General features: G+C 41.0%; 1 protein-coding gene and 1 non-coding gene across 4 annotated transcripts; both read left to right on the top strand.

Annotated features, from left to right (window-relative positions):
• The first annotated feature begins 1,574 nt into the window (after nucleotides 1–1,574).
• EIF4G2 (eukaryotic translation initiation factor 4 gamma 2) lies at nucleotides 1,575–12,669 on the top strand. Of its 3 annotated transcripts, XM_023521594.1 has the most exons (22): nucleotides 1,580–1,903; nucleotides 3,271–3,397; nucleotides 3,483–3,548; nucleotides 4,193–4,333; nucleotides 4,858–4,960; nucleotides 5,604–5,735; nucleotides 5,821–5,887; nucleotides 5,975–6,126; nucleotides 6,485–6,595; nucleotides 6,780–6,863; nucleotides 6,950–7,048; nucleotides 7,308–7,449; nucleotides 7,544–7,704; nucleotides 8,061–8,174; nucleotides 8,782–8,907; nucleotides 9,051–9,155; nucleotides 9,251–9,466; nucleotides 9,553–9,811; nucleotides 10,097–10,301; nucleotides 10,444–10,655; nucleotides 10,743–10,864; nucleotides 11,841–12,669. In XM_023521594.1, exons 8-22 carry the CDS (start codon nucleotides 6,043–6,045, stop codon nucleotides 11,904–11,906), a joined length of 2,106 nt encoding a protein of 701 aa, XP_023377362.1. In that variant the 5' UTR covers nucleotides 1,580–1,903; nucleotides 3,271–3,397; nucleotides 3,483–3,548; nucleotides 4,193–4,333; nucleotides 4,858–4,960; nucleotides 5,604–5,735; nucleotides 5,821–5,887; nucleotides 5,975–6,042; the 3' UTR covers nucleotides 11,907–12,669. The 3 variants fall into 3 exon arrangements, with proteins under 3 accessions (XP_023377363.1, XP_023377362.1, XP_023377361.1); XM_023521595.1 differs by lacking the exon at nucleotides 8,061–8,174 and having other exon boundaries at nucleotides 1,575–1,903; XM_023521593.1 differs by lacking the exon at nucleotides 8,061–8,174 and having other exon boundaries at nucleotides 1,691–1,903; nucleotides 3,333–3,397.
• On the top strand, nucleotides 8,228–8,369 carry LOC111730347. The gene has a single exon (XR_002776643.1). It is a non-coding gene; the product is annotated as a small nucleolar RNA SNORD97 (small nucleolar RNA).
• Nucleotides 12,670–24,626: the final 11,957 nt, after the last annotated feature.

Genomic DNA, 24,626 nt, shown 5'->3' with positions numbered 1-24,626 from the left:
AAAGAAATAGTATTCTGGTGTTATTTTAAAGCTAGAAGGGTCCTGAAATTACAAAGTGAAACATTTGTATTTGAAACACAATTTGTACCTTTCCACCTTTCCCAAAGACAGGTTTCCTTTTTTTCACATGTAGCTAATTCCAAAAGTAAGAATCTTTTCCAGTTGTGAAAGATAAAGTTCAAGTGAAATTGACTTAACAGCAATAATTATAGTAATGTAATGAGGGGGAATGATCAGCCTAATATATGGCAGAGATCTAAAGATGCTGCAATTGTGTTACAAACCTTCAGAGTCACCACACCCTTTCCACGATCAGGTTTAAATGTCCCAGGAAAAACTGTGCAACTCTTTTGAAAATTGTATTAAGGACTAGGTGCTTTCAACACTAAGCCGTTTGGGCATGTCAACATAAGTTTGGGTCTTTGAAAACCCTGACCTTTTCTGAACAATATCTTTAAAAGTCATGCATGTTACACGCACACGCACTTTCTTGCTTTTGATTACACATTGTTTCAAAAACTACATGTTTAAAATGAAGATGCAGAAATTTCTGTTAGTTATTTAGTATATGGAAATATGACTCCATTTTTGGATAGCTAAAATGTCTCAAACAATGTAACACTTCATTTTGCGGTACTCTTTTAAAATATTACCTGAGAAATACAAAAGGTTCAACCTGCCGGCTTTGAAAAGCCTAATCCTATTTGTTACAGCAGACCTTAAATAAAATGGAAATACACAGCTGACAGTCTTCAACGTGCTTTTAAAAAACCCAGAAAACAAAAAAGCAGGAACTAGAAATTAAAATCCTCCAACGCTTGTGCTCCGCAAACACTTCTTACAAATTAGTCTGGTATATATATTCTGGGTATTCTTTCATGACCAGTGGCCGGACATTTCCTTGGGAAAAGCTGCTTTTGTGTGAGGTACTAAGGCTAAAACCCCTTCCCTTCTCATTCACTCTGTGGGGGGTTGGGGGGGGGGTAATAAAAGAGGAGCTGAATGAAGCTTTCTTTACGCATTTGGGTGCACCGCCTTCTGAAACCTACTATCCGGGCTTCCCCACACTAAGGAAGCCGAAGCGGAGTACCTGGAGACCAACAGTGATTCCAGGCACTGCACCCCGGGGGCGCCAGGCCTCAATCCTACAGGCACGTCCCAGGGAAGCCCGGCCTGCGGGAGCAATCACCGCTTCATGAGGTCCCCAGGAAAATCAATGCTCTGACAGCCTACGGACCAGAATCGGATAGCGTAGAAGAAGGGCAAGTTTTCTTCCCACATTCCCGGGGAGAAACCGAGGTAAAGGGGAAAGAGGGTTGTATAACTCCAGCATTGGGGTACGGACTTAAGGAACAAAGAGACAGGAGGAAGATGAGACAACCACACTAACGCAGACTCAGAAGGGCTCTCCGACTTTACGCAAGTGGCCCGCACCTCCACAGTGCTCAGTTCCCCTTACGCCACTAGCTCGGCCGGAGCGCCTTCGCGAATACGGCTTTGCGCACTGCGGCGGGGCTGCGCCGCAACCGAGCTTGGCCCTGTGGCTCCTCCCCGCCGCCCTGCGCGGATTGGTGGCGGAGAGCAGCCAGGCTGCTGATTGGGTGGTGAAGGAGCCATTCGGGGCGGCTCTGGTGGGTTCGGCTGCCCCAGAGTGATAAGTTCGGCTTCTGACACGCCTTAGTGCTAGCAGCGAGTCGGAGCTCTATGGAGGTGGCGGCGAGTACCGGGTGGTGGCTGCAGCAGCGACTCCTCTGAGCTGAGAGTTTCGAGCCGTTCCCGACTCCTTCCTCCCCCTTCCCTTCCCCTTTTTTGTTTTCCGTTCCCCTTCCCCTCCCTTCCCCGTCCCCGACGACCGGATCCTGAGGAGGCAGCTGCGGTGGCAGCTGCTGAGTTCTCGGTGAAGGTGAGTGGAGCCACCGTCGCTGCCGCCACCGAGTAGAGCGCTCTAAAATGGCCGCCGTCCCCTGGCTGCCGCTTCTCGAGCGGCACAAAATGGCGGCCGCAGGCGGAGCCGGGCGGGGCGACTCTTTTTAGCGTTTCCTCCACGTTGCGGGCTCCTGGAAATTCTCCGCTTTTGTTCTTTCCCCTAGCCAATGGAGTAGAGAGAAATTGGTAGCTTTGGTGCACCCGGCCGTCGTCGTGCTGTCGGTGGCCGTCCTTTGGGGGCCGAGATCAGGGTGGGCCGAGGTTCGGGTGTGCTCGCACGGGAAGAGAGCGTGGCGGGGCCGCACGCGCCGCGGCGGGGAGGGACGCGGGCCGGCGGGAGGGCCCGGCCGTTGGCGCGGGACCAGCCGAGGCGCAGGAGTCCCGGAGACCGGCCTCCCGGCGGGGAGGAGGTGTGCGGAGCCCTGGTGTCGGCCGGGAGCGGCCCGGCTGTTGTTCGGGGCGGGGAGCGTGGGGCATCCCCGGCGGGCCCCTCCTTAGACGGGAGAAGGGGAGAGGAAACGAGGACTGTGGCCTTTTGTCAGCTGGGAAGGGGACGGAGGGGCAGCTGTCAGTCCCTTGGGGATTTATGGGGTGGGAGGGGGCCCACTTGGAGGCGACGGATGAGAAGGAGGCCGCTTTCCCGACTAGAGAACAAAGAGTCGGGAGCTGGGCCGGCGGGGGCGGCCTGCGCGCTTCCCCGCTTGCCCCCAGCGGCTTCGTGGTGAGGCTGTCGGAAGCACTTCCCTAACTCCAGCCTGGCTGGGAGGATTCCACTGCTCTTTTGTTCCCAGGAAGGGAAATAATGGGGCGGAGGTTTTTTGCTGCCATGTTGTGGCCCTGGTCTTTCGCCTGCCTAGTGGACACCCTTGTCCCTTTCGGGCATCTTCCCGGATGCCCTCTGTGCAGAGGAGTTAAGAAAATAAGACAGTGAAGAAAACTGCTAAACAGTCTGGTTATTTATGTAGTCTGTTTGGCTTGTCATTGAAGACATTTTCCACATAATGTGCTCGTGTTGATAAGAGTTATATTTTCTGTTACTGATCTCTGTTCAGTTTTAAAGGATGTAAAATGTGACTTTTTCAAAGATTCGTTTTTAGCAGTTGAGATGTTATATTTCTGTGAAGGCTCTTTACATCCGCAAACACAAGGGAATTTTCAGGTGGCAAAACAATTTTATTGTTCATTTGTGTTTTGAGTACATTCTATTTTAGTCTTAAGAGATCTGCAATGCAGTGAAAGTTCAATCAACTGCAATGCTACAATTGGAAATAAATTATAATTGAAGAAGGGTTTATAGATTTGTATGTTAGCAGTGTCTAATTTTGGTACTCTTTTTCATTCTAGGTTTTTCATTTCTCCCATCCCCTACCCTCCCCACCCCATCCATTAATATTATTCTTTTGAAGATTCTTCGTTGTCAAGCCGCCAAAGTGGAGAGTGCGATTGCAGAAGGGGGTGCTTCTCGTTTCAGGTATGCGTAGATTGATTTTTGGCAGTTTTTAGAAGGACCAATCACAAAACCAAAAAAATTACCATAATGTTTTCCTTCTAATTAGTGCTTCTTCGGGCGGAGGAGGAAGTAGGGGTGCACCTCAGCACTATCCCAAGACTGCTGGCAACAGGTATTGTAAACATGTAAAAACTGAGTATTATAAGTAAAAGATTTATATGAATAGTCTGTCACGTATAAGGGTATAGTTATGGTAGTAGACATCAGGAATCCTAATTTGGCAAGCTTTCTGCTGCATATCTAAATTTAGAATATCAGCTCTTGATTATTTCTTAGCCAAGTCATCTAATGAGAGTCGAAGCTCCTAAATTGCTATTTTATTCTCTTTCTCACTGATGTTATTTCTGAAATCAGTTATTACTCATTAACTGGTAGTGTTGAAGCAGTATGCATGCACCACAGTCATGAGACATTAGAAAATGTTGGTTTCCAAGGTGGCTACCAGATCAGCAGCATTGGCATCACCTGAGAGTCTGTTAGAAATGTAAATTATCAGGCCCTACCCTTGACCCACTAACGGCAGAAACAGAGGGTGGCCCCAGCAATCTAACAAAAGCTCTTCAGGTGATTCAGATACAGAGTGTTGTTTGAGAACCACTGGTTGTGAGTTTTTTAGTTGTAAGGGAAATTGGGAACCTTGAATTGTGAAATTTTTTATATTTAGAAGGATTTCTGATGAGCATGACATTTAATATGTGACTGGGTACTACATTTTAAATTATATTAATCTTAATCATAAATATTAATTTTTACTAGCGAGTTCCTGGGGAAAACCCCAGGGCAAAACGCTCAGAAATGGATTCCTGCACGAAGCACTAGACGAGATGACAACTCCGCAGCAAACAACTCCGCAAATGAAAAAGAACGACATGATGCAATCTTCAGGAAAGTAAGAGGGTAAGTACATAGGTCTGTTTTGTCCTTTTTTTACTAAAAGGAGGGAAGAAGAGTGGGTTGGCTGTATTTCTTGTATGTGTATGCTATATTACTCAGAAGGTAATGTTTATGCCCAAATCACTGTATTTTAATGAAGCCAGTACTGACAGCTTTAAACTGAAGAGCAGCACATGAGTGTTGTAGAGTTGCCTTCAGCCTGTTGTGCTGATGTTTCCACATCTAGTGCGTAACCCAGTGAAGCACAGAACATAATGGTCTCTACTTTTCTATCTAGCCTTGAATAAGGAGGCTCTTGCTCTCTGGGTTTTGAGGATGTGTGTAAGATTTCTTTTCAGACAGCTGGGGACCCCCAGATAATAGATATAATCTATAAACAGACTTAACATCCCTTTGGTTAGACTGGTAAGAAGAAATGTCTTAATAGCAAAGGGAAATGGTGGAAGAAAAATTAACGTAACTTAATTATTTTTCAACTCAATTCTTTGTGTGCTGGCTGACACAAAGTATGATTTCTTTTTCCTCAGCATACTAAATAAGCTTACTCCTGAAAAGTTTGACAAGCTATGCCTTGAGCTCCTCAATGTGGGTGTAGAGTCTAAACTCATCCTTAAAGGGGTCATACTGCTGGTAAGTTCAATATTGGCTTAACTGGAAGGGAGAGTAAAGTATTTAACAAACTCAAGTTTTGGTATGTTTACACTTGCATCATAGCTTAAAACTCTGAGGTATAAGATAAATGTATTTTTGAATATCGGTGATAAAGATCCACTAACTTTGGCATCAAATTTAAGAGGCGAATTTTAAATCGTTCATAATATGTATGCTAGGGGAGTTAACAGGCTTATCAGCAGGCTCTTGAGTTTTGTATTTCCTTCTGTGGAAAACATTTTGGTCTTGGAAGTGAATTGTATGATAGTTGATAAAGATTCCAGCATCTCCTTATAGTTTTGATTTTTGGCATATTTTCAGCTCCTAAGGGGGAAGGGTGTGACTAATATGAGATCTGTATAACTGGATTTTTTTAGTACTCTGTAGTAGCTAATATGGAAAAGTGTGTGTATTTTTCCAGGCCGTGTGCTAAGCACTATATTTCACACAGTAGTAAACCTTACAAAAGAAGTTGTTTTTATTCCTAAATTATAGAAGAGACGTAGAGAATTTGTCCGTAAGAAATTGAGGTTTAAGATCAAGACTGCAAAGAAAGTATTAAGTTATAAAGAAAGGGGTCTTTAAATTGTCAGTTTAGTTTTTTTTAACAACTTTTCTGTAGATTGTGGACAAAGCCCTAGAAGAGCCGAAGTATAGCTCACTGTATGCTCAGCTATGTCTGCGATTGGCAGAAGATGCACCAAACTTTGATGGCCCAGCAGCAGAGGGTCAACCGGGACAGAAGCAAAGCACAGTAAGTGGTAGTGTTTGTTTTGCCTATTTTAAAGTTGATTTGAAATACTTCATTAATAAAATTTGCCAAATTTGTTTCTTAATAGACATTCAGACGCCTCCTAATTTCCAAATTACAAGATGAATTTGAAAACCGAACCAGAAATGTTGATGGTGAGAGTTTATACCTGATACTGAGTAGCATTGTGTATTTTCAACTTAATTCTGAATGCTGACTTTATTCTTTCATATTTTTTCCAGTCTATGATAAGCGTGAAAATCCCCTCCTCCCCGAGGAGGAGGAACAGAGAGCCATTGCTAAGATCAAGATGTTGGGGAACATCAAATTCATTGGAGAACTTGGAAAGCTTGATCTTATTCATGAATCTATCCTTCATAAGTGCATCAAAACAGTAAGTATGACTGGGAATTTAGGCTTAGATTAACCATTGGGTACACATTATTTGGGGGAAATGAGTCAATTATTGCTTTTACCATCTGAGAATGTTAGGCTAGGTATGTTAGGTGGCCAGCAAAACTTACTTAAGTGTTCTGAGTATGAAAGTTACTCAGTGTAGAAAGGTATAGGGGTAGAACTGATTACCTGCCTATGTTAAGTTGCTTAATTTAGAGGGATTTCTTCAATACAGAATATAGAGTACCATGTTAGATATTATAGTAACTATATGAGTCAATGCAAACATAAGGGAAAGTAGTATATTTAAACAAAGTAAGATATTGTCAACACCTGGCATTTATTTCTTTTGGTAGCTTTTGGAAAAGAAGAAGAGAGTCCAACTCAAAGATATGGGAGAGGATTTGGAGTGCCTCTGTCAGATAATGAGGACAGTGGGACCTAGATTAGACCATGAACGAGCCAAGGTATGTGTATTGCTGACAAAGATATGCGTAGTTTGTCTTAATTTTATTCAAATCAGATGGCTTATTTTTGCGATACTATAGGAGATTGCCATATTTAGTTATTAACCTTGGTTATAATCTAGAAGCCTTAAGTAGTATATATTTGCCATAGCACTTTTTAATTATATTTTTTCTCGTTTATTAGTCCTTAATGGATCAATACTTTGCCCGAATGTGCTCCTTGATGTTAAGTAAGGAATTGCCAGCAAGGATTCGTTTCCTGCTGCAGGTAAACTGGTTTCTTTAATTACGGTGGAGAGCTCACTTCTTCTGAATATTAAAATGAAACTTACTAAAACTTTTTTTAAATTAAAGGATACCGTGGAGTTGCGAGAACACCACTGGGTTCCTCGCAAGGCTTTTCTTGACAATGGACCAAAGACGATCAATCAAATCCGTCAAGATGCAGTAAAAGTAAGATTTTTTTCTATCATCAAGTGGGTTATAAAATTATAGTTTCACAAGGACCTTCTTAAAAAGTGAGACGATCTTGTCTTACCTGGAGGAGCTTATTAGTGTTTTTAGTGTCTTATGTGCCATGTTGGGAAGAAGTTTATTTATAAAAATTATATGAGCACTCTGAAAGTTTAGAAGTTTTTCCTCAACATAAGAATCTTAGTTTTAACATAAAATAATGTCCAGAAACAAGTGTTTATTCACTTTATTTCTAAAGGATCTAGGAGTGTTTATTCCAGCTCCTATGGCTCAAGGGATGAGAAGTGACTTCTTTCTGGAGGGACCGTTCATGCCACCCAGGATGAAAATGGATAGGGACCCACTTGGAGGACTTGCTGATATGTTTGGACAAATGCCAGGTGATTTTTTTGAACAAAACAGTGGTTTGGTTAAGTTAAAACAGCAGTGTAACATAGTAGAAATGTAAAGAGTTGTCCATGTATGTATTTTAAGGTAGCGGAATTGGTACTGGTCCAGGAGTTATCCAGGATAGATTTTCACCCACCATGGGGCGTCATCGTTCAAATCAACTCTTCAATGGCCATGGGGGACACATAATGCCTCCCACACAATCGCAGTTTGGAGAGATGGGAGGCAAGTTTATGAAAAGCCAGGTAAGAAAACATTTAAGAATGTTGAGGCAACAAGTATTAAATCCTGTAATATGTGGTTTAGTTTTGCTTTTTAAAAATGCAGATACTTCAAGGGTTGTGTCTTTCTCTAAAATCAGATTTACAACTGTGACAGTTATTTTAAACTGGGTGAAATGCTTATCCTTAAGATTAGTAAAATCACATCACTTTATTTGACAGTTAGGTTAGATTTTTATTCTTCCCTGTTTCATCTTTTGCTTTCTCTGGGCAAATTCAATTAAACTTTCTTTATGGCTTGGCTCATCCCTTTGGTACTTTATTACCATAATTTGTGGACCCCTTTTTATCTAGACTTTCTTTCTCCCTTTCTGAAATAGGGGCTAAGCCAGCTCTACCATAACCAGAGTCAGGGACTCTTATCCCAGCTGCAAGGACAGTCGAAGGATATGCCACCTCGGTTTTCTAAGAAAGGACAGCTTAATGCAGATGAGGTACATTTGCCTATGTTACTTAATATACCACAGTTTGTCAATTCAGAACTCTGTTGCCCGATGATTATAAAAAGACGCGTTATTAAGAGGACTTAATGCTGGAGTTCTTTACTTCTTTCTCTCTTTTCTGTACTTCTTTTTCTTTCTTTGGATGTCCAGCGTCCTATGAGCGAAGATTATGAGATATGAGGGCAAGCCTCTTGATTAAAAGTCTAGTGAGAACAAGGAAAATGGTTGTCAAGATTTTTATTGTGATTTCTCTGTAAATAGAATGACTTAACTAAGAATAAAGCGAGACGCTTTTTAAACTCTTTAAATTTTCCCTTTGTGTGTAGTGATGCTAATCCTAGGAGAATTCTCGTACAAATATAAGATTTATAACAGTGTCTTACTCTTGTGTGAATTAGGTCTTTAGTTTTCTTGCCAGAAATTAAAACTGTTAACATGGAGTACCTTTTTGGTTAATAGTGAAATTTAAATACTTGTTCTAGATTCTATCATGTTTTTATATACTGAATTAGTCTCAGGATTTTGGAATGTTGCATTTAATATCTTAGACAACTGCATTTTAACTTGGATATCTGTTTTGATTTGTTTTCAATTTTAGATTAGCCTGAGGCCTGCTCAGTCGTTCCTAATGAATAAAAATCAAGTGCCAAAGCTTCAGCCTCAGATAACTATGATTCCTCCTAGTGCACAACCACCACGCACTCAAACACCACCTCTGGGACAGGTAAGGACCCAGAATATGACAACTTTTCCTGTTGTTCCAGTACTTTGAAGATACCTAAAGATTTTTTTTATATCTTCTTCTAAATTCATAGGCTCCTTTAAATAAATTTTTATTAAAAATTCATACCTGTTAATGTTTTTTAGACACCTCAGCTTGGTCTCAAAACTAACCCACCACTTATTCAGGAAAAGCCTGCCAAGACCAGTAAAAAGCCACCCCCATCAAAGGAAGAACTACTTAAACTAACTGTAAGTTTCAGATAATCCCATAGTCTAGTTTGTGGAGTATATTTTAGTTAAAAAAAAAAAAAATCCTGAAGACATTTGGATTGTGTTCTTTTCAGGAAACCGTTGTGACTGAATATCTCAATAGTGGAAATGCGAATGAAGCTGTTAACGGCGTGAGAGAAATGAGGGCTCCTAAACACTTTCTTCCTGAGATGTTAAGCAAAGTAATCATCTTGTCACTAGACAGAAGTGATGAAGATAAAGAAAAAGCAAGTTCTTTGATCAGTTTACTCAAACAGGAAGGGATAGCCACAAGTGACAACTTCATGCAGGTAGAACACTTTACTGATTCTGTGAAAACACTTTCCATTCAAATTTGAAAACTAATAAACTGACTATGTTACCTGTTCCTTTCAAGGCTTTCCTGAATGTACTGGACCAGTGCCCCAAACTGGAGGTTGACATCCCCTTGGTGAAATCATATTTAGCACAGTTTGCAGCTCGTGCCATCATTTCAGAGCTGGTGAGCATTTCAGAACTAGCTCAACCACTGGAAAGTGGCACCCATTTTCCTCTCTTCTTACTTTGTCTTCAGCAATTAGCTAAATTACAAGATCGAGAATGGTTAACAGAACTTTTTCAACAAAGCAAGGTCAATATGCAGAAAATGCTCCCAGGTAAGAGAATACTGGGTTTTTTTTTTTGTTGTTTTTTTAATGCTAAGTCTAGATTTCTTGGTACTTTGAATGGATTTATGTAGGTCAGACAGTGTTATCTTCCTGACAAACTAATGATAAGCATTTATAAAGACTACCTTAATAAAAAGTTATGATTTTTAACTACTTTTATTTGCTCCAGATGTTGAGAGTTTCCTTTGCTGGGTTAGTTCTTTATTCTTTTACATGAATGTTGTACATTTGGGAACTCACTGCCTGGTAATGCAAATGGTTTTGTCTCTTCAGAAATTGATCAGAATAAGGATCGCATGTTGGAGATTTTGGAAGGAAAAGGACTGAGTTTCTTATTCCCACTTCTCAAATTGGAGAAGGAACTGTTGAAGCAAATAAAGTTGGATCCATCCCCTCAAACCATATATAAATGGATTAAAGATAACATCTCTCCCAAACTTCATGTAGATAAAGGATTTGTGAACATCTTAATGACTAGGTAAGATAAAGTTGTTATACATGTATTACAGAGCTATGATATTTTACTAGGGGAATAAAAGCCTGCAAAGCAAGAGACTAAGAATTGTCTCTTTCTTGTAGAATATTCAATTTTGCGTTCTAATAGATCTTTCTTTCTGCAGCTTCTTACAGTATATTTCTAGTGAAGTAAACCCACCCAGTGATGAAACAGATTCTTCCTCTGCTCCTTCCAAAGAACAGTTAGAGCAGGAAAAACAACTGCTGCTTTCTTTCAAGCCAGTAATGCAGAAATTCCTTCACGATCATGTTGATCTACAAGTCAGTGCCCTATATGCTCTTCAGGTGCACTGCTACAACAGCAACTTCCCAAAAGGTGAGAGGACCAATCTCAGAAGAATGACAACTGTATGGTAATTCTTGAATAGCACACTAAATAATGGGATTACGTTTTGTCTTTTAGGCATGTTACTCCGCTTTTTTGTTCACTTCTATGACATGGAAATTATTGAAGAAGAAGCTTTCTTGGCTTGGAAAGAAGATATAACCCAAGAATTTCCGGGGAAAGGCAAGGCTTTGTTCCAGGTAAATCTCTTGCTGGAGAAATTTGGTCTGCTTTTTCCAATTTGCTTGGTATTAACTTTAATGAAGAGCCTTTAAAATGAGATAGAAGCAAAATAGTAGTTTATACATACATAGCATTCTGCACTGTTGTATGCTATGGTAAAGTAGGCAGTTGTGGCAAAATGAGATAAAGCTATGAAATGAAAGGCTTTAGTCCCAGTGGTATAAGATAGACTGGAGGTAGCTAATATTTTTTAGAAGTTAAGCCACTTAACAAATATTAGATGATTGTGTGATTTGGGGTTTAACGTTTTTTTTAAATGCCAGTAAAGAAATTGCTTCTCATTTCTCATTCCTTGATTTTTTTTCTTGCTGAGTGGAATTCTAGACCTAGGGGATTCTAAAGTCACAGTATACATTCATCACCTGAAGAATAGTTTTTAAAGCAGGTTTTGGGCCTGATCTCAGAGATTCCAATTTAGTAGGTCTGTAGTAAACGATCCAGGTGATTATCATATTAGTTTTCCAGGGAACCAGGCTTTGAGAAACACAAGCCTACTATATCTTAATTCTTCATGAGGGCCATCTTTGCAGCATTTATCCTTAGCCCTGTTCTCGGGGAACCTAATTTAGTAATTCTGGGATGGGTCTGGAAATCTATCTTTCTCCCTCCTCACCTCCCCAGCATGGCTTAATATTTTTAAGTTTGGAGGAGCCACTATCACATACTAAAATGATCCTGGAACGTAATTGGAGCAGTGTCAAAGAATGACCATAAACAGCTTGTATGTTATCCCACATCTATATAGTCAACATTTAATATAACTACAAAACTAATATATCCACATTATATTTGCAATTTGTCCTGTAGACTGTTTGCAGTTATAGAAGGTATAGTACTACATGAAACTTGTCTTTGGGTGAGTTGCTAGTTCGGTCCTGAGCCTGCTTTAAGTTTTTCTTCCTCTTAAATACTGTGCATTTTGTTAATTTGCAGGTGAATCAGTGGCTAACCTGGCTAGAAACTGCTGAAGAAGAAGAATCAGAGGAAGAAGCTGACTAAAGAACCAGCCAAAGCCTTAAATTGTGCAAAACATACTGTTGCTATGATGTAACTGCATTTGACCTAACCACTGCGAAAATTCATTCCGCTGTAATGTTTTCACAATATTTAAAGCAGAAGCACGTCAGTTAGGATTTTCTTCTGCATAAGGTTTTTTTGTAGTGTAATGTCTTAATCATAGTCTACCATCAAATATTTTAGGAGTATCTTTAATGTTTAGATAGTATATTAGCAGCATGCAATACTTACATCATAAGTTCTCGAGCAGAAGGCAGTCTATTGCAAGGACCTTCTTTGCTGCCAGTTACCATAGGCTGTTTTAAGTTAGAAAACTGAATAGCAACACTGAATACTGTAGAAATGCACTTTGCTCAGTAATACTTGAGTTGTTGCAATATTTGATTATCCATTTAGTTGTTACAGAAAAATTCTTAACTGTAATTGATGGTTGTTGCCGTAATAGTATATTGCCTGTATTTCTACCTCTAGTAATGGGCTTTATGTGCTAGATTTTAATATCCTTGAGCCTGGGCAAGTGCACAAGTCTTTTTAAAAGAAACATGGTTTACTTGCACAAAACTGATCAGTTTTGAGAGATCGTTAATGCCCTTGAAGTGGTTTTTGTGGGTGTGAAACAAATGGTGAGAATTTGAATTGGTCCCTCTTATTATAGTATTGAAATTAAGTCTACTTAATTTATCAAGTCATGTTCATGCCCTGATTTTATATACTTGTATCTATCAATAAACATTGTGATACTTGATATAGTTGTGTCTAAGTTAGCATCCACCAATTTATGAAGAAACAAAAGCTCTCAGTTCGAAGACTGGGGAACTTTAAATTCTTAATCTAGCTCCTTTTTCATGAGACAAAATTCCTCCTTAGGTCAGGTTACCAGAAGGAACCAATATACAAACAATTCCCATAATCAAAAACAGTGCTCAGATCACAAGTCTCATGAATTTGGAAGGACATTGCTAAAGCATACATAGCAATAAACTTGGTGATATTAACCTTTTCATAGTGAAATAACATGGTTACCTCTGAGAAACTAACCACACGTGGCCAAGAGAGCATAGCTGTTGATGCTGCAAGCATTCTCAGTAGCTGCTGCTGCTGGAGTCCTGGTTGCTTACATAGCACCTAAGAGTAACCTGTACTTGGTTTGGGGGGAGCCTCAGCAGACAGTAATAAACCGTATTGCTGAACTTGACAGACCCTTTGATGTCTTTAATCTACCTCCTGTTTTTCCAAGAAGGGTGGTGGGTAGAACCAATAATTGTCCTATTTGAGTCAGAGAAGTTGGCCCTTCCTGTATTCTAGTAGGCTCTTTACTGAAATTCTAACGTAGGAAATGATTTATAGCTCTTGGTGGGTATTATGAGTACAATGAAATGAAGCAGAGACTTATGTAAACACTAGATAAAAGAGAACTTTAAGAGACTGACTTTGCTAGGCTATAGAAATGAGCTATAAATTGCCTTATTCCTAGTTTGCTACCCAATCCTCCCTACCAAGGGGGAGAACTGATTTTTTAACCTGGCAAATGAGGCATATGGTTAGAGAAGTAGATCTTTGCTTCAGTTTACAGCCAGAGTTCCACTTCAGCCAGAGAATTCTTAGACCTTACGTTTTAAAACTGATGTGCAGTGTTTGTCACTGATTGCAAGTCAAGCTTCATCCACTCCAGTGCTTCAGGGATGACTCATATCCCATCTTGTTCCACACTGTGGAATAATATTTGTATATACTCAGTATGGATATCCTTATGTGGATAACTGCTTTTATCGGAGTACAAATATGTGGCGACTTAAGAACTGTATCTGTACTGTCCCTTTGAATTGTCTATTCGTTTTGACAGTTGGTTTTTTTCCATTCTCAAACAGGCTGTACTCAGACACCAAAGCTTTCTCAAAATCAATAACCAGCTATATCCAGTAGGCTTTCATTATTCTGAAGGCAACATGTGACCATAAATGTATCTTTGAGACTGTTCTCTTCTTCCCAGGACACTTAATTTTCTTTCTACTAACTGGCTATTTTCAATTTCCAATTGCAAATGCCTGATCAAAAAAAAAAAAAAAAAAACTTGGTTGACTCAATCCCTGCATCTAGTCTGTAAGTCATGCTGACTCCCGTAAAAACAAATCGGACAACTCCCCTCTGCCACTCATTTCTAGATGCCACAATAGTCTTAACTAGATTCTCTGTTTAGCCCCTCCTCTACTTTTAGTCTCAGGAGCCAGAGGAAGAGGAATCCTTTTAAACAACAAAATGCTTGTCAAAATCCACCAATGGCCTACCACCTAGTTAGATTTTTAAGTCAAAATATTAAATTTGGTCTACACAGCCCTACATCTGATTTAGTCTCCTCTGCTCCCTGTCTTTACTCCACACTGACCTAATATCCTGTGTCACCCTTGCTCATTCTGCTCCCACCACACTGGCCTTGAGGTTCCTGGGATATGCCAAGCATTGGAGGATTTCTGTTCCTACTTACCCTTGGATAACTAACTGGATGACTGGTTAGCTGCTTCATCAGGTCTTGGCTCATATGTCATGTTCATTAGTAAGGTTTCCACTGTCTATATCCTATTTAAAATGTAACCCCGAACACATACTCCCCCATCCGTCTCCTTATTTAGATATCTCCATGTCTACCGTTATTATGAGACCTACTGCATATTTACATCTGACTCCCTCCAGAATGTGAAGAGATTGAAAATTTTGACTTTCGTTCACTACTGTATCCCCAGCACCTATAACAGTGCCTAGCACGCCGTAAACTCAAATTATTGTTGAACCGAATTACAGATCAATAAAATCCTATGTGGCATGATCTGTACATAGAAGAAAAGTAGAACTCAGACATGAGTGCTAGAGGTAGGATTCATCCCTACCACTTATTAGCAGTGTGATCTGAGGCAAGATACAGCATTTCTCTGAGTATTGATTTCTTTTGAAAATGGAGCTAATGATTAAGGATTGCCATGAGAACTGAATAAGATATGTCAGTTACTAGCAGAGAGCCTCGCACATAGTAGTCCTTCAATATATGTGAATTCAAATCTCCGTAGCTTTTCCAAGACTTCTCTCAGAACTGCTTCCGTCCTGAGCTTCCAATCACCAGATCAATTTAATGGGCATTTCTCTATCTTATTTGACCTATCAAAAGCAACAGGTGACCTCTCTCTTTCTTATTTTCTTTTCCTCTCAGGCTTCTTCTCAGTCTCTTTTTAAGGCTCTCTCCTAGTCTAGCTTATGAATGTTCTGCCTTCCTCCCTCCACTATCACTTAACTCTTATAGCTCTAATTACCACCTATGTGCCGATGACTCTATATCTTAAATCTATATCTCTTTCCAGAATGCCAAGCTTGCACATCCCACCAGCTTGCACATTTACCTGAATGTCCCATAAGCACTTCAAACTGAATATGTCCATCACTAAACTCCCCCAAACCAATCTTTCCTCCTCTCCTGGCTCTGAATGATACCTCCATCCAAACCAAAAACATGAGTCATCCTTGACCCCCTACATAAATTTATTCACTTGTACATTCAAAAGTGAGCGCCTCATCACTGCCAGCCTTGTGCTAGGGGCTGGGACACAGCATGAGGAAGATGACATCTTCCCCCAAAGGAGCCCACTGTACAAGAACAGATTATGTAGGCATAGGTGATGGGCCACACTGAGGTGTGAGCAAGCTGTCACCTGAAGTAAGAGGAGGAAACATCCTGGACAATCAGATTTCAAGGAAGAGTTGCTTTCCCCACAAACATTCAAGGGAGAGCTTTTCAGGCAGAGGCAAGGAACCCAACTCTGCTTTTTCCTGGCTCTACAAAGCTCACATCTCCCATCTACTCTATATCAGAAGGACAGAGTGCCACTAACACTTCTGAATGGGAGGACATCCTTCTTCCACTGGAAGTGGCTGTAGAGAGCAGTTTCAGATATCAGCTATGCAGTGTGGCCAGCAGGACAGGGACTTACAAAGTTCTTTTCCACTTATCTCACTAGCTTTAGAGACAGCCTTCCAAGGAGTGTCCTCCAAGAAAAGCCAGAACTCTAGCCAAGGAGATGCCTGAACACAGAGCAGAAAGGAGCTGAAACAGGACACTGAAGTCACATGGACTGCCCAGACCCACAAACTTGTCCTACCCTGCCTCACCTGGAGTTATTCCAAAAGGATGGGAGAGAGCAAAGCCACCCATCAGGACACTGTCTCTCTAGCGCCCTCTGCTGGGCACCCAGGGAGAAGACCCCCCCTCCCCGCTTTGGCAGGATACAAGGGTACTTTGTCTAGTACATCTCATGGGAAACAGGACTAAGACCTATTGCACGTGCTCATCAATAGGAGAAAGGGAAAGTGAGAATTTTGGCCTCAACTTGGTCCCCCTGTCAACTGTAGACAATACAAAGATGTGATTGCTAAGCCAGTGAACCTCTGAGGACTCCTCAGTTCAGCCTGGGACATGCAGAGTCACAGACCAGAATCCCAGCTTCCCCATTACTTAGTTCCATGAGCTTAGGTCAATTGTTTCACCTCTCTAGGCTTCATTTGCCTTATCTGTGAAATAATTCTTGGTTTGCCTACCTCTTAGGATTGTTGCAAGGAGCCAGATAGGTAATGAAAACGATGTTGACAGGTGTGGGACTATGCTACAAGTCTATTCATCTCATAAATATTTATTGAGTACCAACTATGTGCTAGGCACTATGCCAGTGCTAGGGATGTGACAATGTATGAGACAAAGGCTTTTTATGGAACAAATATTCTGGGTGACAGGAGAGAGAGAGAGAGTAAATAAACAAATATAGAGTATTAGGTAGTAAAAAATACTACATGTAGATAAATAAAACAGAATGAGAGATAGAGAATGATGTGAATGCTACTTTGAATAGGGTATTCAGGGACGGCCTGATGAGGAAGTGACCTCTGAGTGAAGATCTAAATAAAGTGAGGGAGTGAACTATGCAGATAACTGGAGAAAGGGGTTCTGGGTGGAGGGGAAGCAAAGCCAAAGACCCTGAGATAAGAATGCACGTGGAGTGTCTGAAGAACCATCAGGGAGCCAGCGTGGCTGAGCAGAGAGTAGGGGCCTAACGCTGGAGAGTGACAGAGACAACAGGTAAAACTAGTCGACATAGTAAGGCCTTTGGCTTTTATTCTAAGTAGAATGGACTGTCTTTGGAGGATTACTATTATTAACAATATTAATTATTCATTAATACTATCCAGAGCTTTGCTATGGCATATTGTTATGATTATTCTAGCTATCATTTCTTGAGCATTTAATATACGGCAGTCTGGACTAGGTACATTAATCATCTCATTTAATCTTCCAACCCACCTTAAGGCAGGTACTTTATCAGAGTAAGCACCTTACCCAAGATCTTTCCTTTATTCAACAAGTTAGTAGGAACATCTGCATGTTCTTTCAGAGTGCTAGGATACTTAGCTTTAAGTCATGGGATTGTGATTCGGACTTGCGCTGCATCTCAAGAACCAGCACTTATCACTGCTATGCCAAATTGCATGTTGAGGAGACAAAAAAGAAAAGGAAAGGAAAGGAAAGCAGCACTTATCACTGCTATGCCAAATTGCATGTTGAGGAGACAAAAAAGAAAAGGAAAGATAGCAAAGCAAGCAAAGCAAGCAAGGCAAGCAAGGCAGGAAGGCAGGAAGGCAGGAAGGGATTCATCCCAGAGGCAGTGAGGTCGTCCTTCCTGGAAATGTGTACCCCAGGCTGGGTGACCACAAGAAAGTGCAGGTACCTCTGAGGGTGGGCCACAGGGCCTGAGGTGAGGAACAATCAGCTACCAGATCTCCCTGTCATAGGTCCAAAAAGATATGTTGAAGTCATAACTCCAGCTACCTGTGAACGTGACATTACTGAGAAATTAAGTCTTTGCAGGTGTAATCAAGTTAAAATGAGGTCACTAGGGTAGAACTCTGATCCAATATGATGGTGTCCTTAAAAAAGAGATGAGACACATCGAGACACACATCCAGAACACCATATGATGACAGAGGCAGAGATCACAGTGATGTCTCTACAAGCCAAGGAATGCCAAGGATTGCCAGCAATACCAGAAGCCAAGAGAAAGGCATGGAACCGACTCTCCCATAGAGCAGAGGTCCTCAACCTCTGGGCCACAGACCAGTACTAGTCTGTGGCCTGTTAGGAACCAGGCCACACAGCAGGACGTGAGCAGTGGGCAAGTGAGCAAAGCTTCATCTGTATTTGCAGCTGCTCCCCAGCTAGCATCACCACCTCAGCTCCAGCTCAGATCATCGAGCATTAGATTCGCATAAGAGTACCAGTCCCTGGTGCCAAAAAGGTTCGGGATCGTTGTCCTAGAGCCTTTAGAGGCTGACATCTTGATCTTGGACTTCAAGCATCCAGAATCATGAGAGAATAAATTTCTGTTTTTTTAAGCCACCCAAGTTGTCATACTGTTACTGCAGCTCTAGGAAACTAACCCCCATCCAGGGCCACCATGCTGCCTTCCAGGCTTCCCTCTTCCTATCTCCTGCCCAGAACCCTATAGCTGCACTACTCAGCGGGGTGCAAAAGGTGAGGGGTTTGGATGAATGAACGAACCAATAAATGAATGAATGAGTGGTGGAGCTTCATTTAGTTCTGAGAAAAATGAGCTCTTTGAAGAAAATTACTGTACCACTAATCCATTTTAGCACTAAAAAAATTAGAAAAAAAAAGTCAAAATAAAAGATATAAAGTTAATCACATTAAAATGTTCATTATTTGTAACAGCGTGACCTTCTAAGCATGATATCAAGGACAGTTCCAGATTTTGTAGGGCCTGAAGTTTATATAATTTGAGGGCCCCCTTTTAATAAAAAGGATACAAATTACAAATACAAAATTAGGTGCAGAGCCTTGGAAGAGGCCTGAGCACATTGGGGATCCCGAAACATAAGCTTCTTTCACTTTATGGAAAATTCACCTTTGCATGAAAAATAAGATCCAGAAACCATAAAGGAAAATGTTAATGGACTTATCCATTAATCTATTTGGCCCAAAACAAACAGGACAAACTAAGAAAAATATTTTCCATATACATAATAAAGGGTTAACCACAAAAGGCTCTTAACAATAAATAGGAAAAAAGGCTAATTTTTTTGAACCAAAGTGCGTGTCCAGCCCATGACATGCATTATTGCATTTGATTCTCAGAACAGTCCTGGGATGCAGACATTGTTATTTGAATTTAAATAGTAGGAAATTGGGGCTAAAGGAGATGAAGGCCACATTGAGATAAAGCCATCCTCCAGTGTCATATAGTTTGTCACTGGAAAGGCTAAGATATAGAGTCTGAAGAACTGTAAAGCTCATGTTTCCTATGAGACATGGTCAGAATTTCCAAAGGTAGGGAAAATGAAAGCAAGCATGGCAATTCATAACACAGATATTCATACAGGTTTTCATCCCCAAATTACCCCCTGAAGAAGGAGTGGCCTGACACTTTAGCTCTAACAATTTATACCCAATTGTACAAGGCCCTCTCAATTGCTCTTTTTTGCACAGCGATGTACTGTTTGGGGATGACACATTAACCTGACACGGTCCAACCAATGTTAGTTTTCAGTGTTTATGAAGCTGCCATGATGGGCTTGGTGTAAAAATCCAAACCGAAGCAAACTAAACAAAAAAAGCTCAAAGAAATTTAACACAGATTTAAGCATTATTCCTGGAAACATGACCACACACAATCTAATGAGTTAGCAAAAGTTATAAACAAACATTTTAAGGATAGCTTTAAAAACTGTACACTAAATGGAGATGGAAAATACCTACTCACTGGACAAATGGAAAGGTCAAATGTCCTGTTGGGATGCAGGTGAGCCCCTGTGGTTCCTGGTAACGCTTCCTGGAGAACACAGAGTCTCAGACCTGGATCGCCAACAATGCCCTGGAAGGGAAAGGAATGGTCGTTTGAAAACCATGTTAGATGATTTGAAAAGTGGCTTGAGACCAAGACCCTGGCCAAATATTTTATGATTAATCTGAATAAACTTATTTTGTGAAATACGAAAGGAAAAAAACACTAGTTCTCAATCAATGTTTCATTTTATACATGATTTTAAATATGTTCGTAATGAAATTAATAAATTAAATATTACTAGCAGACACTAAAATACTTTGCCTATATCCCAAAAGTTTATAAATTTAAGTTAATTAAAAAACCTCTTGGGCAGCAAGAGGTGTCTGCTAGTAATATTTAATTTATTAATTTCATTACGAACACATTTAGTGTTTTTTTCCATTCGCATTTCACAAAATAAGTTTATTAAGATTAATCATAAAATATTTTACAGTGAGAATGCGTTTTCGATCACGTTATATTCAGGCCACCTTATATTCGGGCATAGAAGATATTTGGGGCTCAAAACACAATTATTGCTTTATCTTTGGAACTGCTGAGCAGAGAATATTAAGTCATCAGTGTAATGTGGACACTGCATTGCTTAAATACATTGCTTTTAAAAAGCAACATTAATCACACATGCCATAAAAAGACAAGGTTGCATCCATATGCCTTATGCTCTAGCGCTACAATGTGGCAGGGACCTAGAGGAGGGGTTCCAGGAGTAATGTTGCTCCTGTCATTCTTATGGCCCCTCCCCTGTGCTCCTGAGAAAAGATGCATGCATAACCGAAGCTGCAGGACACAGTACCCATTCATGGCCCCACTCAATGCAGATGAACTTGTTACCCATCTCCTCATCATGCCTCACTCCCACCTCAGCTTACCAGAAGCCCGAGGACCCTTGGTCATCCACCCTGGACCCTCACCCCGTAATATCTCCATATTTCTCCAAATCTGTCGCAATTCCCCACCCCCTGCATTCTCCAATCTTTCTTCTACACCGTCTGAGTCCCACAGTCTATCACCAGCAAATGTCCCTGTATCTCAATCTCTCTGAATACTCCTATCACCTTCCTACTCTGAAGGAAATTAGCTGTCTCCTGATGCCATCACTTCCCCTGCTCTCTTTCCTCTCGTGCCAATGGCCTTGGTGTGGCCAGTGTTCACCTTGCTTACCACCCATGCTTTCCATACACTTCTGTCCTTCTATCTTCCAAGGACCCAGATGCTCTGACATTTGTGCCACCAGACCCTACTACCTCTCTGATATGTTCACTTTCCTGATCTTCAATAACTATTTCACATCTTCTTTTCTCTCTAAGCCTCCTCTGACTCTTCCCTATCCACATCCCCAACTCTCTACACCCCAGCCCTAGCTGATGAAATTGCTTTGTCAGGCCTTTCAGCAACACTGAAAAAATTATGGGTGTTCCCCCAGCAAGGGTGTGTATATAACAATATACAACCTTGGTATTCAAAGTGTAGTCTTTGGGCTAGTACCCCCTGGGAGCTTATTAGAAATGCAAAATATCAGACTCACTCCACTCCAGACCCACTGGATCAGAATCCCTAGGTTCTTCATTAGCCTATTAAAGTTTGACAAGCCCTGATACACAATCTAGTACAGGCTCCCTTGCTGGCCATCAAGGATTGTAGTTTGTCCCCAGCCACAGTGGTCTGGGACTCAGCTTCTATCTCACTGAGAAGATATTCTACCCATACTCCCCATATCTTCTATCAGCTTGCCAACAATGGCCCCAACACATGACTCCCTTCTTTTTACTATGGATGAAAGGTCTCAGTTCTTTCCAATGTCCAAACCCTCTTCCCATTCTCAGACTCCGTTTCCCGGGTCCAAAAAAAACTGTAAGGCACTTTTTGTCCCCATTGCAGGAAACAAGGGGCCATTGGCCAGAGCACGATGGCCATTGGGAGCACACTGCCAGCTCATGTGACAATTGAGAGCTTCAAGGTTACCTTGCATATATAGTCTGTGGACAAGATCAGCTGTTTGCAATCTGAGCTTCCAGCAGGAAGAGTCCCTGAGTCCTCCCAGAGGGTCAGAGGGGTGGAAACCTGATTTCTGTAAACCATGGAAAAGAAGGATGCATGGTTCCAATGCCAGAAAGTTCAGAAGAGGGCTACTAGACCAGAAGAGGGCTGCAGGCTGCAAAATGTTAATGCTCATTAAACCAGTCCCAGCACTGGCTCTCACATAATTGATCATGGCCAAGGAATATGGTGGTACTCCCTTCCCCTACCTCCATGGCCCAAGCATGCTCCTCTGCATTGCTTCAGCTGCTACTCCAAGCTAGAAGCAGCAGGAAAGAGATAAGCGAGTATCTGCACACAGGCACAGGCACACACATGTGGGCCAGGACAGTCTAGCAGCAGGCTGAGACAGGAAATGAAGTCTCCACTTCTTTCCAGTAAAGGAAATTAGAACACTAGCTCCCATTGGAGAAATCAAAGCAGCATTGTTTCAAAGAACAAAACAGTCCAGGAGAGAACAAAGGTTTTGGCATTGATCCCTCTTCGGAGAAGATGCTATCACAGACACTCCACCCAACTCAGATGAATCCAGCCTGTCTGGAACTAAAGATCAACTTGCAATTTAATTTATTAAGATCATGCTCAAGGCTACTGATCGTTCTGTAGTTTGACTAACACTCAGTGCCTTTATAGTTGTTAAAATGAGAACAAACTCTGGTGAGCAAGAAGAATGGTTTCTAAGAAACAGCAACCTTAACAACTTACAGTGGAGAGTTTGGCAGCACATCTGCTGATGGCCACCATGTCTATGACTCATGTCTGGACTCAGGTGCTCCTTGACTCAGAACAAATGTCTGCCATCTACAGCCCAAGTGTAAACATCACTCCAACAAAATGAATTCTTTAAAACACATTGTAAGAGAGAATGATGGAGCTACCAGAGACCCCAGTGTAGAGAGTTCAATCTTTTCCCACAACCTCATTTTTAGATAAGAAACTCAGTTTTAAGAAGAAAACATAAATTAGCACCCACTCCTTACCAAGTTTTATGCTTGTTCCTTGGAAAACAGATGAAAAAGATATAATCTGTGTCCTTGAGCTCACTGTCTTGTGGGGACATACGAATAGATCATTTCGATCAATAATCTGGAGTCACTTAGGGCAGCGGTAAGGAGCCTAACGTACCTCACTTTCTATAGGAGGACATGACAATAACCAATGTTCAAATTATGACCCTGAATCATCAAAAGAGGGTTGAATACTTCACTCAGAAGTATCATATGTGGGAATGGAGAGGGGTGCAACTGAGAAAGGGTACATAGGAAGCCTCTGGGAGGGGTACAGATGTTTTATTATAAATTTTCATATTTTATTACATCACATATTCTTCTGTATGCATGACAAAAGGAGTGAAAGAACCCTGACAATACTGAATCTTCTGATTGAACTGTACCTTCCTTTTCCCAACCTACTAGATATCCAGGATAGGACCTTTCTTTATTGTTAAATCAGTTCGAGACACTGTTTACTGTGATTTGTCACCAAAAGCATCCTAACCACAACATGACTATAGAATGTAGCATTTTTCTAACTTATTTGGCTATCAAGTTCTTTTTTTAAGGATATCTTTTGGGACTACTGTTTCATGGAAATCACTCTGGGGAACACAGAGATTAGAGATTTATTTAGGAGGCAGAATTGACAAGAATTTAGTGACTTCTGGATAAGACGCTTAAAAATCCAGCTTTGCTGTCTTGCACTTGATGAGTGTTCTCTTCGCTATTTAGCTGTAGACTGCACAAACGAGTATGGATTTGCCCCCCAATGCCACAATCTAAAATCATTCACCTATGTCAAGGAAAATGCATTACAAAGTTGAGATATTTTCTAGAACTTAATATTTTCAAAACAAAAAATGTTACAATAATATTTTTGCTGTAGTAAGCAGAATAAAGAAAAGCAAAAAGCAAGTATATACATTTTATAAGCAAAAAATATAACTTATCAGTATCTTTCAAAAAAATTAGACCTCAAAAGGCAGACGTGGTTTTCAAGTTCTTGAAACAGAGAGACCTCAAGTTACTAATGCAGTTGAGGCAGATTAGACAGTATGTTTAAAATTCTCTGCAATGGAGACAACAGACCAAAACCACAAGTCATGCAGCAGAAGCAGGTGCAGTGGAGAGAATGGCCTCCAGCTGCACTGGGAACCAAAGTCTTGCCCCCCCAACACACACGTGAAACCAAAGGACCGGGACATAACCAGAACTTGAACACCAGAAGCCTTTCAGAAGTGAAGGGTCTATTGTCCAGGAAGATCGAGTGCTGCTGCCTCTACCATAAATGGCCAAGCTCCAAGGTCTTTCAGTTAAAACTTGCCCCACCAGTGCTTCTGCATACCTACCCACCCCCTCACCACCCACACCCCTCACCCGATCCCTTAAAAACCTTTAACCCAGTCCTGCGAGCAAGATAGATCTGAGGAACTATTAGGTCTCCCAACTTCTCGGTTGGCACCTTCTAGATCGATAAACATTTCCTTACTCTAAATAAATAAGATAAAATTTAAAAATAAAATAATTAAATTAAATTGAAAAATAAAATTCTCTGCAGTGACCTTGGAATGTATAGCTTAAAAGGATCTCAAACAATCTTATTTTCTAGATAGGGTACTGAGGCTGAAAAGTGAAGTATTTTGTCACGTCAATATGTCAGAGCTGGGCTAGAGGTCAGGGCCTACTGCCAGGGCCTGATACAAAGTGAGACTGATGACAGGCTGCAGTCTGTGGATTTGCTCCACCTAAATCAGAAGACACACTGAGATTAAGATGAA

Source organism: Pteropus vampyrus, unplaced genomic scaffold, assembly GCF_000151845.1.
Source record: "Pteropus vampyrus isolate Shadow unplaced genomic scaffold, Pvam_2.0 Scaffold307, whole genome shotgun sequence".
Lineage (NCBI taxonomy): Eukaryota > Metazoa > Chordata > Mammalia > Chiroptera > Pteropodidae > Pteropus > Pteropus vampyrus.
This window is presented reverse-complemented; position numbering and strand designations above follow the sequence as displayed.